Below are 14,739 nucleotides of genomic sequence, written 5' to 3' on the forward strand. Positions count from 1 at the left end.
TGTAACAAGTCATGGCAGTGGGTTACTTTTCAGTCAGTGTAACAGTTAATGGGAACAAATAGGCCTTTGCAGTTGTCTTTAGCTTGATTCTTTTTCACTTTTCTGGTGTAAAGAAGTTAGGGTTGTTATGTCCCGCCTGGGGACGGGACAATCCCGCTTTTGAATTGGGCGGGGTTGTCCCATCCTGGTTCGTTGATGGAGCCGGGTTTGCCCCGGGTCAGCTGCTGCTGCAGGTGGCTATGGCGGCTGCTGCGCCGGCCATTGCACGTGGCCGCTCCTGTGCTGCACCGCCAGTGCCACGCGCACTTCACGCCACCGCTGCTACAGGGCCACTGACGCTGCTGCAGGGCCACGTGCAGGGCTAAGTAGGAGGAGTTTCTCCTCCTGGGGCTGGCTGGCCAATGGCTGCTGGCAGGGGGCAGGGCTGTTGGAGCTCTAGTCTGCCCTCATTGGCCAGCCAGCATGAAGAGGAGGAGCGCCTCCTCTATTTGGTCCCCATGTGGGCCGGCCCAGGCCCGACGAGGCAGCAGCGGCCAGTGGAGGAGGAGGGCCATTTCCATTCCAGTGTATACAGGTCTGCCTTTATTTTCAGTGCTTTTAATGCTAACAGGTCTTCCTTGTTTTAACAGTGATAGTGGTGGTGGTGGTGATGATGATATCAGTCAGCTTCTGAGGCATGCACTCACTCTTTCTGAAGGCGAGACAGTGTGACTTTCAAAGTGCATTTCTTTAGGCCAGGGGTAGGCAACCTGCGGCCTGCGGGCCGGATGCGGCCCGGTGAGGCCTTGGGACCGGCCCCAGCCCGGTCCTGCCGCCGATTGCCGCCGGGGCCTTTGGGGGGCAATCGTCTATAGACGCCTCAGAAACATGCATTTATATTAACATTTTTAAAAAAATCAGCAAATTTTTTTGTGTGTTCTCCACTTTTTTAAAAAAAGCGTCCACCATTTGAAAATGTTGTCCTACATTTGTCCCGGTTTATTTATTTATTTAAATTTTTTAAAAATTGTTTAATTATTTATTTTTTGGCTTCGGCCCCCAGTTGTCTGAGGGACAGCAACCCAGCCCCCGGCTCAAAAAGGTTGCCTACCCCTGCTTTAGGCAATAGCAATAGCAAGTACATTTCTATACAGCTTATCAGTGCACTTAAGCACTCCCTAAGCGGTTTACAATGTGTAAGCTAATTGCCCCCAACAAGTTGGGTACTCATTTTAGCACCCTCAGAAAGATGCCAAATTCAGTCGACCCCAAGCCCCTGGCTGGTATTGAACTTTGTGGTTTGTGAGTGAGTGGTTGCAGTACAGCCATTTAACCAACATCCTTCTGCCTGCCTTTGTCCCCCAACGACCATTGTTAAAATTGAACTTGCCACCTCATCTCCATATCTACATAGTTTTGAACTTCAACTGACATTCTCAAAACAACCAGCTTATATAGGTCTGTCTCTGGATTCTCTATTCCACCCTATCTATCTGAGAAAGTAGGCTCAAGTCTACAAAAGCTCATGCCACCAGCCTCTTTCTTTCAGTTAGTCTCAAAAGTGCTACTAGATCTCTTTACCTACTGATTTTCCAGACTAACACACCTATGCCTTTCACTGAAAGCCTGGCTACTACAGGTTCTTGTTTGTGGTTCCATATATACTGGGTGTGAGAATCATGCGATGTTCAGATGTTGTTGGACTGAAATTCCCATCATTCACCCCACTGGCTATGCTCTTTAGAGCTCCTGGAGACTACATCAAACAACATTTGGATAGCTGCCCAATTCCCACCCTTTTTTGGATAAGTAGGAGTTGAATTATGTGAGGAGTTTTTACAAGCAGGTGAAGTTTGTTTAAAAGTTCACTGTAAAAATGAACCCCAAAAAGATTTTAAAAGCAAAGAGGTGTGCTTTTATATTCATATACTTGAAGTTGTGTATTTGTTTTTAAATGAAAAGAAACCTGGTCTCTGTCTTCTTGTTGACATCAAATAATCCTCTGATATGTAAATTCCTGCTATGGGGAGAACAGATAGCACAGGATTTGTTTGGATTGAATCCAGGTCTGAGTGAAGACATTATTTAAGGAAGTGGAATTCAAACATTGCCTTTTAAAAAAAATCCTTTGAAGAAATGATGTATTTATATTTATTGTATATAATAATAATAATAATAATAATAATAATAATAATAATAATAATAATAGCATTTCAGTATAATTTGCTCTGTCGTGACTGGGTTTTCGGCCCAGTGCAGACACAGTATTGTATTTCTCTTTCTGCAACTTAAGTAAAGTGAGAGATTGGGGACCAGTTATAGCCCCATACCATCCGTCCCATGTCCTCTGGTGGCCCCCCCACTTTTTTGTTAAATGTTATATTGGTATAGCATCAAAGCTAACAAGATGCCGTCTTCGGTAAATAGATTTTTCAAACTGTCTTTCAGCCTCCCCCCCGCCCAAATATGAAGAAAGGGCAAAACCTACTTCACTTTAAATTAAATTAGAAAGGCGATGAGTGTGTAGGAAGAAATGTGGTCCTGATCAGAGTTGGGAGGGAAGTATTGTGGTTAATTCCTGGTTGATATTTGAGTTTTAGCTAAGGGACCTGACACTGTTTCTGCACACGGTTAGGCTACACTAACCTTACAGTTATGTGTGCCTACGGTCTGTTGTATAGAATGAGGTTTTGTTTTGGGAGACCTGGATAGAAATTCCCATCTGCAGTGGACTGTCAAATGTGATTTTCTTTCTCTCTCTTTCATTCTGTTTTCTACTTTTAAAAATGGAAATACTGTATTTTCTGGCGTATAAGACTACTTTTTAACCCAGGAAAATTTTCTCAAAAGTCCGGGGTCGTCTTATACGCCGGGTGTAGTCTTATAGGGCTGAAATTTCAAAGCTGGACTGAATAATCTGCGGTCACCGCATATGGTGGGGGGAGCTCAAAAACGGCTGCAGCGGCATACCTCCGTCTGTGGTGACCATATGAAAGCAGCAAGGGCGGCACTGTACAAGTACAGTAGAAGAAAATCTTGGAGACAGGGAGGGCTGGGCAGGCAGGGAGAGCTGACCAATCCAAGCAGGCTTTATATACAACATGTTTTCCTGCTAAGTACCTGCATGTCGTAAGCATTTGAATTAAAATTACCATATTGAAATCAAATCTGATGTTTTTTATTTTTATTTGGTGTGCATTGGAAGTGGGGTAGTCTTATATGGCGAGTATATCCCAAACTCTATATTTTAACTGGAAAAGTTGGGGGTCGTCTTATACACCCAGTCATCTTATACACCGGAAAATACAGTAGTGATCTTTCTCACAGTTTAGGTGTAACCATGGAACTCGAGCATAGGAAACATTATAAAGTATGTAGCAACCCAGTTTAGATATAATAATTTTGGCCTAATAAACTTTAGTCATTAAATGTTGACTATGGCATTCTACTTACCAGCTGCCCGTGACTCCACTGTAGCAACACCTCTATATATAGACCATCAGTTTTGAGTGCTTCAGCTACTCTTGCTGTACTAGATATGCTAATTCTATCCTTAGAGAGAAAACTAAAACCTTTCAGAATGTTCAGAAATGTTTGTTGGAAAGTAATATTTTTGATGGCAGTGAAACTGAATGGAGTGAAATGCAGCCTTGGATTGCCATTTATAGCCAGCCAATGGGAAACTGCTCTGACTTAAAAATCTAACATTTCTTTACCTTTGAAACTATGGCCTGTTACAGACTGCCAAAATAAAGCTGCTTCAGGTCTCTTTGGAGGTATGCTGTTTAAATGATGCATGCATCCTAAGAATCTGGAAGCTGCACCAAAGCTGCACTCCAGTGCTTAGGAATGGAGTGTGGCTTTGGCGCGACCTCCGGACTCTTAGGACCCATGCATCATTTAAATAGCATACCTCCTAAGAGACCCGAAGCAGCTTTATTTTGGCAGTCTGTAACAGGCCTATGAGTCAAAACAGACTGGTTCAAAACAGTGGCTTCCCGGTGGCTTCGGGATATGGCATACGCACAGTGCAGGGCATGAAGCTGCCTGGAACCTCTCGGGCTAGTGGATGAATGGTGTTGGGTGCTATTGATAAAAGACTTTCCAGTATTGAAAAGATTAACATTCACCATCTATTCATCAAATTTTCTGCTAGTTTTAAGCCAATTTTCTTTGCAACTAGTTATATCAAGGGGAAAAAATCCTGCAGGGACCTTCTCTCTTTCATTCAAACATGGCTTCCATGATTGCAATCATTTTGATCAAAACTGAATTATTAGTCTCAACAAGAACTCAATAGGAACTTGCTAAATCAAAACCTATGTTAGATCGATTCATTCAGTGGGCCTGCTCTAATTGAGACTAACATGGGATTTAGGCTTTCTTGTTTAAAATGCAGAAAAGTTTATAACATAAATGCTTATTTAAGTTATCAATTTCTCAATGTACAAATCCACAAATTAACAGAGCCATATATTTTAAATTTTTATACAGATTTCTTTTTATGTAAGTTTTAACTTTGTATGTTTTTTTTGAAAAATAACGATTTCTTTTTATATAAGTTTTAACTATCTATGGTTTTTTCTCCTTTTATCTTATATTCTTTGAAATGGTCTGGAGACTTATTCAATCAAGATGTATGTATGCACACATTAACAGTTTTTCTCCTTTGTTTTAAAGCATTTTAAGAAGCAGAAGAGGTTGATTCCTGAAAGGACAGTTTGGAAGTACTTTGTTCAGCTGTGCAGTGCTTTGGAGCATATGCATTCACGGCGTGTCATGCATCGAGGTAACTTAACTGCATTTAGCTAAACTAATATAACTGAAATGTAGGAAATAAAAAAAGTTTATGTTTCCTCCTCAAAGGTAAGTAATTTGTGTATTACTCTAATGTTTTTTGTTTCTTCCTAGAAAAATAACTAATCTAAATAGCTGTGTGCATATTGGTGGTCTTCTTCCCTTTGAAGAAAGTTTTGAAAATATTTAATGTTCTCTGCCAAGATACATGTACATTAATTTTATATTCTTATGCATGTTGCTTATACAGTGTGCCCGCATCATATGCAGGTGCACTTTATGCGGATTTCAGCTTATGCTGAAAGCCGCTCACCACAAAAAGTAATGGCGTGTGCCCACAGCATACACACCATGCCGAGCCACATGCACGAGCCTCATTGTTTTAAATGGGTCTTCAGCATCCGTGTAATATTCCTTACGCGGGTTTGTATGTGTCCGGAACAGATCCTACGTGTAAGGGAAAGGCGCCCTGTATATCGTAGATACTTAGTTTTGTTGATAGTCTTCACAAAACAGGTAATAATGCTTAATCTCATGAAAATTCACACACTTTCAGTTTTTCTCTCTTTCCCAGAGTTTCGGATTAGAACTTGTAAGAAATGTACTTACTTTACAAATTTATAGATACACATAAACCCATACATCCCTAGAATCAAGGAATTCTGTATCTACCACTGACATGTTTACAATTATTGTATTACTGGTAGATCTCCTTAAATTTTGTAACATCTGTTCTACTAAAAACAGTATTGTTTATTTACTTTTCCCAACTGTGCTCCCCCTCTCTCTCTTTCTCTCATACACACACAGAGTGAAGTCACATTTATTATTTTTATATTTTATTTATTAATTTTTTATCTCACCCTTTATTGTGGGATCTAAGAGTGGTTGTCATTTCTCTTACCTTTGTTAATTTTTCCTACCCACGTGACAAAAAGAATGAGAAACAAATTGAATAATTTTAAATATTTGCACAAATAGTCACAATTTTTCACATGTCATGACAAGTAACAGGAGGAAATGCCTTTTAAAAATTTAACTTTCTGAGTTCTGCTCTTTCACTCTTGCACACACTCAAATCAGCTGTTAGTGTTCTAGAATGATAATGAATGGTGCCAACCTAGCATGAGTTGGGAGAGAGAGTTCCATAGCCTGGGAGCAACTACTGAGAAAGCTCTTTCTGGTGTCCTCTACATGTATCTGGGATACAGGTGGAACCAAGAGAAAACCCTGCCCTTCAGACTTGAGTAGGCTCACATCAGGATATACAGTCTTTCAAATAGTCGATCCATATATCTTCCTAGCAGGTGACATATATCTGTACAGTTGCCCTGGCTGGTAACAGAAACATTAATTTCTCCTATTCAGTCCCAGGCTAAATTTTGTCTTACATCTGAGATGCACATGAGGCATATTTGTAAAAGGCATGACTAATCTAGGAGATTAAAATCTCATACATATACACATCTTTTTGAATGAAGCTTGAAATATTGCAGATTGGCCTGACATATCTCTTCTTCCCTTCCCCCCACATGGCAGGGAAATGGCACTGTCTCTTGTCTGCATCATTCTGCAGAGTTGCAGAGACAGTGGGAGCATTTGGTAAGCTCTGGGAACCTGGGTCATAGCAGTGCAATTAGTACTTATTAAAATCTTATTGCATGTAAGGCAAAAAGCCTTGACTGACTGTGAAGCCTATGTCAAAAAAGTCAGCTTAAGGACAAATACAGCCAGTTTAATATGCTCTGGCAATACTATAGGAAATCTTGTTCCAGTTCAGCTACATTTATGTGGTTCAACATACCCAAATATACATTTCAGTTACTATAAGGATTAAAATTAAATTATTACAGATTTAGGGTTTTAGAAGGTAAAGGATCCTTCCTTGTTTTAAATCAAATATCATTGTGCAAATATTTCTTCATATAATGTTAGTATTCTAACATTTCTCCTAGATCCAAGTAAGAAACCTACCCACTGTAAAGCTTGGTAAAAACAAATAAAAATGGGGAAAAAATATTGTGTCACTTTGGTTGAAAATGTCAAATTGGAAAGCATTCAGTTGTTACTCATATCCTGCAGGTGAATGGAATTATTGTTAAATGAAGGTCTTGCTTTTATCACTGAAGAGGTTAGAACCACCCTTCTTAAAGTGAGCATGTATCTCTAAATGCCCCAATTCAGCATGGCCCACTTTTACTAAGCAGCAAACACCAGCTAGGAAGGACTCTGGTTCATAGCTTCTGCAATATACCCTTTCAAGGACTCTGTCTACATCATTCAGCAATTTGAATAACAAGAGAAACTAAATATCCAGGTTGTCTTAGTGCAATCTTGAAGCGTCAGTGTTTTTATGAAATAAATAAAAACATGATGTTGCAGGCTAAATGTTCTTTAAAAAGGCTCACGTTGAATTTGCCTCTTGGTCATTTCCCCCCACTTCACTCACTTTAACTTTGATGGTCCCCACAAGCTTAGTGAGGCTTCTGGACCCTCGTGGAAATGCACTATGCTCTCCTCTTACTCTGGGGAGAGAATCTCCTCTTACTCTGGGGAGAGAATCCACAAGTGTGGAATTCACTTCCACACTTGTGATTATTGCTGCTGCTGTTCCTTTCATAGGACTCTGTGAAAAGATGTCATCCAGCCATTACTTCACCCAGAAGTCCCTCATCTGTTTTTACCACTCTTGAGACAGATGGAGGCAGGAGGCATAGCAGGTTGGATTGTGACAGAGAAAGCAATTTAAGTATTTTAGACCAAAAATGTTAGTATTGTATCAACTATTGGGTAGAGAAGAATTTCAGCAGATTTTCTCATTCTTGAGAAAAAATTGTCAGCCACCATGAGATTTTTTCTTTTTTTCTTTCTATCTATCATGTTCCTTCCATTTTTTGGTGAGCTTGTGAAAAACAGCTTGTTGCACAAAACCCAGTGTGCTTACATACATGTTTGCTCTGCAAAAATGTTTTTGGTGAACAACACTGTTTTTGTGTAAAAACATACTATATGCAAAATACGTTTTCTGAAAAATGAAATGTTTGGAAAAAGACCTTAAATGCAAAAACCAGTTAAATGCAGAAATTTCTGTAGCTGGGAGAGAATGAATCAAACCTGTATGAGAACAGAATAAGGCATTCCTATCACTGAATCGACTTCATGTTCTAGAAGGGTGAAGGGCATTGACAAGAAAGCTTGCAAAGCTGTTTTCAATCAGCTGATTGAAAACTCCCCAAGGAAATTCTGAAAACCTGCCAGGTCTAGTAGTTGTGCCATTTTAATTATGCCACTACCAAGCTAGACATCAGTGATACCCGTTTTTATCAAAAGGCGAAAGAGTTACCAAGGGAAGAGTTACCACAGAACATTATTTAGCTGCTCTATATAGAGTGCTAAATCTAGTGAACTCATATATGCCTTTATTGTTGTATATTAAAATTTAGTATGCATGTTAAAGAATGTGTAATTTTTTAAAACTATTCATCCAATGTAGTAATTGTTCATCATTAATGTTTTTAAAATGAGGGCGGGGGGAGATGTATTGGGCTACCTCATCTGTTAGGTCTACCCTGCATGGCTAATGATAAGAGACCGTGAGACATATAGTCTAAAACATTTGGAGGACCAAATTCTTGTTTTAAAGCTGACTTACAGTATATTTAACATGAAGTAAAATGTTATGATTGCTCACCCATTGGTTGTAATGCTTCAAGTGGTGAATCTCCCCTGCCTGGTAAATAGTTGGACATTTTTCTTTCTTTCTACAGATATCAAGCCAGCCAATGTATTCATTACAGCTACAGGAGTGGTAAAACTTGGAGATCTTGGATTGGGAAGATTTTTCAGCTCTAAAACCACAGCGGCACATTCATTAGGTAGGGAAGTTTTCCTTGGTTTTTACAACAATACATTAAAACCTAGTTCAAGAATGCAGAGTAGATGCATGGAAATTTTCTGTTCTGATTTTTTTTTTTTAGTAATAGAATCAAAGAAGTCTATCATACCAGACAATAAATGTTTGCCTTTGGCCTGTGAAATGCTTACTCATAGTTGAGCTGTTCTTTGTTGCATCTGGATTGTGGTAGCAATATTGTGTCACTGCATGCCAATGGCTGGAGGGCTCTTTTCCTGTGTTACTCACAACAAAAATGACTCACAGGCTAGCCTAACACAGCCTGCTACCATACTCTCTCCTAAATTTGGGTGCATATTATCCATAGTTAGACATGTTAGTTTGGTGCATGAGGCAGAAAATCCCACAAAACAACAACACCAGCCTGCTGCGCTTTCCCAGTATTCAAAATCTAGTCCCAGAGTTGACTGCTTCACTTCATCTAAAGCCTGCCCTTCCCTAGCATCACCCTTCCACTTTTAAGATCCATACCAAAATCATTGGCTAGGATCGAGGTGTGGGGAGAATCAATAAGGAGCAGTCTAACAGGTCTTTACTTTGATGAAGGCCTTGTCAGCCTGCACCTTATCATGTGATCTGTCATCATGTTCTACCTAGAAGAAGCTTTCTCAGGCAAAGAAAGGGAAGAAGAGAGCCAGGATGATGGGACCCACTTGGAGCCAAAAGAGACTAGAAGGCCTGCCATAGCACCAGCAGAGACAGAGACAGTTGTCTGCCCCAGCAGCAGCTACAGATCAGGGAGAGGAGGCAGGGGAACTTCACCCTCTCAAGCAATGTAAACCAAAGTGATTGGAGCAAAACATTAGGCATGGACCTGCTCCACTTTAAATATAGGACACTGAGTTATGAGGCCAGATGGGCTGATTAACTGCTAGCTATAAATTAGCTCATCCCAGGCCATTCTATTGCTGCAGAACAATAGCTTATGAACATCTACAACCGTGTCTGATACTGTGCGCCTGCATCATATGTGGTCGCGCCTTACGCGGCTTCCAGCACACACTGGAAGCTGCGCCAGAAGAAGCAGTGCCGCACGCTGGAAAAAGTAATGGTGCTTACACCTGTGGCACGAGTGCAGCAGGCACAAGCCCCATTATCTTTAATAGGGTTTGAGCATCCATAGAATTTCCCTTACCTGGAGGGGATCCAGAATGGATCCCCCGCGTAAGAGAAGGGACCACTATATTTCTGGCTTCCAGCTCTCTGACTTTTGGTACATATTTTTGGACTAGTTTTTCTGACAATTCTCCTCTTGACTTTGTATTCTGCTTCAGGAATGCTTTGCACCTTGGTCTGCCTGGACCATGCCTCTGTTTGCCACTCTGTGTAAGCCTTGGGACTGGGCTCTGTGTGTGTGTGTGTGTGTGTGTGCGCGCGCACACACACACACACACAGTGGGCCCTTCCCTTACGTGGAGGATCTGTTCCGGACCCCCCCCCCAGCATAAGGGGAATTCTGTGTATGCTCGCGACCCATTTAAATGAATGGGGCTCGTGCATACGGCAGCGTGGTGGTGCGATTACTCCTTATGGGGTGCACCACCCCTTTTCCCAGTGCGGCTTTCAGCATATGCTGAAAGCTGTGTAAGGCACGCCCGCGTATGACGCAGGTGCACTGTGTGTGTGTGTGTCTATGTCTATGTCTCTATCTATCTATCTATCTACACACACACACACACATAGTTCTTGTGGACTTTAGGTGTGCTCACCTGGGTATTTGCCAGCTTTAAACAAGACAGCCAGGTGTGCAAATGGAAGCCAGAAGTCCTGTGCAGGCATTTCCTGCTTGTGCTTGGGAAACACCTGGGTGCACTACACACATGCAAGCCCTGCCTCCTAAATGATATTTGATGATGAGGATGAGGATGATGATAACAATTTATTTTCAGCCTCTACCCATGGATCTCCATACCAGCCAGCTTTCACATGTTCAGCATTATAGAAGGGATAGGGCTCTTCATTCATATTAAGTTGCAAGCAGTTACAGAGTTACAGAGTATTATTCATCAGGAACATTTACTTATCAGCATTACTGATCATAGATAAATTATGTCTTACTTTTCCATGCCTGTTTGTAACATTACATTTTGTATCAACCTGTCTGCATGTTGGCTTTGAACACTTACTTTGGGATACCATGACATTTAAAATATTTGCATTATTTCTTTTTATCTGAGTGGTTTCTGGATGTTCAAAGCCATAGCTGATTAGTGAGAAAAATTTTTAAGATTTGTTTGGAAAGAATTCCTGTGAATACCAAGATTCAGGACTGTTGTGATAGTAGTTGGGCAGTTTTCATCACTTAAGCTATGGGCAGTTTTTCTTATAAAAATGAATACAGCTTTTTTTTTTTTTGCCTCTTATCCTCCTTGATCCTGTCAGGTCCTCTGTTTTATGTGTGCTCCATAGTTTTGCTTTACAGGTTATTTCTCCTTTATCCATAATGCTTAGGACCAGGGATGTTTTGGATTTTGGATTTTTTAAATATATATTGAAATAGTTGTATTTGTAGTGTGCAGATGGGACCCAATTCTAAACTCAAAATTCATTCTTATTTCATATATACCTTATACACATAGCCTGAAGGTAATTTATACAGTATTTTAAATAATTTTGTGCATGAAACAAAGTTTGTGTACACTTGAGCCATCAGAAAGCCAAAGTGTCATTATATAATAATAAATAAATAAAATTTTTATTTTTATACCGCCCTTCCAAAGATCAGGGCAGTTCACAGCATAAATCAATAAAACACAGCATTTACAACAAGGTTAAAAACAAATACACAGAAACAGAATAAAACCCCCGTTAGCCAGTCCTCTTTGCCAGAGAAGAGGAGGGAGGCCCACTGGACTTTAATCGGGGAATGCAAGCTGAAATAGAAAGGTTTTCAGATCCTTTCTAAATTGGGCCAGGGAGGTGGCCGAGCGGAGCTCTGTGGGCAGCGTATTCCAAAGGGCCGGGGCAGCGATGGAAAATGTCTTCCTCGCAGTGGAGGTCAACCTAGCCCCTGGCACCCTAAGTAGTTGCTGCCCAGATGTTCTGAGGGTGCGGGGCGGAATGTACGGGGAGAGGCGGTCCTTCAGGTATCCTGGGCCCAAGCCATTTAGGGCTTTATAGGTCATCACCAACACCTTATATTGTGCCCGGAAGCGAATGGGCAATTTTTGGATTTTGGAGTATTTTGGATTTAGCAATTCCAGATAAGGGAGACTCATAAATATGTCCATGCTTATGTGTCTGGTATGCAGAGAGAGAGAGAGAGAGAGAGAGAGAGAGAATTAGCTTCCCCCCCCCAATTGTAAATATTCCTGTAATTTTTGTGTGTGTGTGTGTTTTCCAATTGACTTGAGTATATTTTATTCCTCTTATCTTAAAATTAAATTCACCTCTGAATAATTAGGTGTGTGTTTTTCAATGTGTACTAGCCTTCTTCTAAACCCAGAGAACCTTGCTGCTTTTCAAATCTAAATACTGATTTGTTTATGGACTCTTTGCACCATGTTGCAGGGACTTGTTCCTGGTGGTCACAAAACCTCAAAGTTGTCCTGTAAGGTCTGGATCCTGCTAACTGATGCTGAGTTGCACAAGGGATGATGCTGGTTTTCTTGAAGGACTATTTTTATTCTTGGCTAACTTGCTTAGGTTGTTTGCTTAGATCGGGTTCAAGGTAGCCTCAATTTCGTTTTAAAAGTCTTTCCGAATAAAAAGGTTTTAGCATGCCAATGGAAGAAATGGTTTGCTTTTTAGAATATATATATACACACACACGCACACACACATATATATATTCAAACTGTGGATAGTTGAAACCATGGAATAAGGAATCCATGGATAAAGAGGGCTGACCGTAGTAAGCAGAGGTAAAGTGCTGATGGACCAAAGGTGATTTTACCCTTCAGATATTTTGGACATCAAGTTTTAGAAGTTCTATTCAGCATGGATAATGGAGATATGTTACTGTATATACTCAAGTATAAGTCAAGAAATTTTAGTTTAAAAACTTACCCTGAAAACCTGGGTTAACTTATCCACAGGTCAGTTCTGGCCTGCCCAACTCATGGGAGAAGGAAGGAGCAAGCAAAGGCTGCTGAAAAGACCCAAGAACCAAGCTCTGTACATCTCAAGCTGGGAGGAGTGTGTTGGGTTGCTTTTTGATTATCATTTCCCTTGACCCCCCCCCCCCCCCCCAATCAGAATGGGCTTTCTGGAAGCCCCTGAAAAACCATTGCCCCAGATCAAGCATCTGGATGGGAGAAAGTGAATTCGAGGGAATGGATCCTCCAAAAGCAATCTTGCAAACTCCTCTTTGGCTTGAGACACACACAGGCTTGGCCCACCCAGCTTGGGGGAGAAGGAAGAAGGAAGCCAAGGGTTCTGAAAAGGCCCTAGATATGATCACTTCAGACAATTAGTTGTTGTCTGTATTTCTTTTTGATATTTCTTCTGTTTCTCTTTATGTTGTGCAGTAGAAGGGGCAGAATAGTTTCACTCTTGTTTCTATTTCAATCAGTTTTACTTTCTACTTTTCAGTCCTATAGAAGCACTAAGCACATTTCCCAGGTTATAAATAAAACAATTGCAGCATGATTAGTTGAATTTATTTTTAAATCTGAATTTGAAACTAAATAGAATACTGGAAGGTGGAGATTTACACTGAATGTTTGTTTTGTTGTGGATCTCTTTGTTCTGGATATAGTCTCAATATACAGTCTGTGTTAGTAGTAGAATACCTACCTCTGATAATATCATATCTGTATTTGCACTGGTAACTTGGTTTTTATTAAATATATTTGAAACAAGGATTGGAGAGATTAATGGAAAATAGTTCTATTGGCAGTTTTTAGCCATAAGAACAAGATGGAACATCCATGTACAATAGCAACATAGCATCTAGTTTTCAAGCATAAGAACATATATGAAAGGAAGGCTGTTGCATTCAGACCTGGCCTGTGAGCTTTTCAGAAGCATCTTGGTTGTTGTTGTTGTGTGCTTTCAAGTCATTTCCAACCTAGGATGACCCTGGGGTGAGTCTATCATAGGGTTTTTTTGGGAGATACAGTGTGTGTCTCAGCCCAGATCACCAAGTGGGTTTCCATAGCCAATTTGTAGACTCCTCAGAGATACTGATGACTGGTCTTAAGACTTGTTGAACCTGTCAGCAAATGATAGACAGTTATGGAGAGTGTCAATCTCTGGGAGGCATTGTGATTTTTTTACTTGATGGTGCAAAGGAACTACTATGCTGGCAAACATGGAAAAGATGAACAAAAGGGAACATTTGAAATATACCTGCTTTATACTGGGGAATCAGGGCAATTGAATAAGACATTTATATGCACCTTTGTCAGCCTTTCCAGAACCAGGGCTAAAATCAGGCAAAATTATCAAATTAAATTTAAAGGCTTTAATCACATTGCTAATATACTTGCCATTTTCTTTGCTTTGCCCTTTACATCCTTTGTCACGTGGCCCTTAGTTTTAGCCTTGACTTATCCATAGGTCATAAGAAATTCCGTAACTTGGGACCCAAAACCTACCTTCTACCTCTCCACAAGATGACTTATAGTGGAGTATATATGGTCTGAAGAGCCAGGGTGGCATAATGGTTTGATTGCATGAGCCTGCTAGATTAGGGTTGAAATTCCCACTTAGCTATAGAAACTCAGTGCATGACCTTGGGAAAGTCATACTCTCTCAGCCTTAGAGGAAAGCAACGGCAAACATCCGAAATAAATCTGGCCAAGAAAATCCCATGATAGGATTCCATAAGCTGGGAGCCGACTTGAAAGCCCATAACAACAATGGATTATGGGAGTTGCAGTCCAAAACAACCCAAAGGCTGATGGTCCCCCACCCTTCTATCAGACACATTTTTGTTTTTCATTTTTCGTTGTTGGCATGCAAGTGGCCATCCCATGATTCATTCTTGTGTCAATGTAGTCTGTTGTTAATTATGCACTGCTTGAATATGTTCTTGCTTTTTTCCATCCTTTGCCTATGGCCAATCAGTTTTTTTTAAATGACCCTCATGTTCTGATGTTCTGAGA

The 14,739-nt window shown here is 40.6% G+C and overlaps 1 protein-coding gene across 2 annotated transcripts in view; it reads left to right on the forward strand.

Moving 5' to 3' along the window:
• The window catches only part of NEK7 (NIMA related kinase 7), a 74,594-nt gene that overhangs the window by 38,138 nt on the left and 21,717 nt on the right, over positions 1–14,739 (forward strand). For both annotated transcript variants that reach the window (XM_042464118.1, XM_042464119.1), the window contains exons 6-7: positions 4,660–4,768; positions 8,544–8,651. In XM_042464118.1, coding sequence (XP_042320052.1) covers positions 4,660–4,768; positions 8,544–8,651 — 217 coding nt within the window. The remainder of the gene's footprint in view (positions 1–4,659; positions 4,769–8,543; positions 8,652–14,739) is intronic.

The sequence above is a fragment of the Sceloporus undulatus genome, chromosome 4 (genome assembly GCF_019175285.1).
Source record: "Sceloporus undulatus isolate JIND9_A2432 ecotype Alabama chromosome 4, SceUnd_v1.1, whole genome shotgun sequence".
In the NCBI taxonomy this organism is placed as follows: domain Eukaryota; kingdom Metazoa; phylum Chordata; class Lepidosauria; order Squamata; family Phrynosomatidae; genus Sceloporus; species Sceloporus undulatus.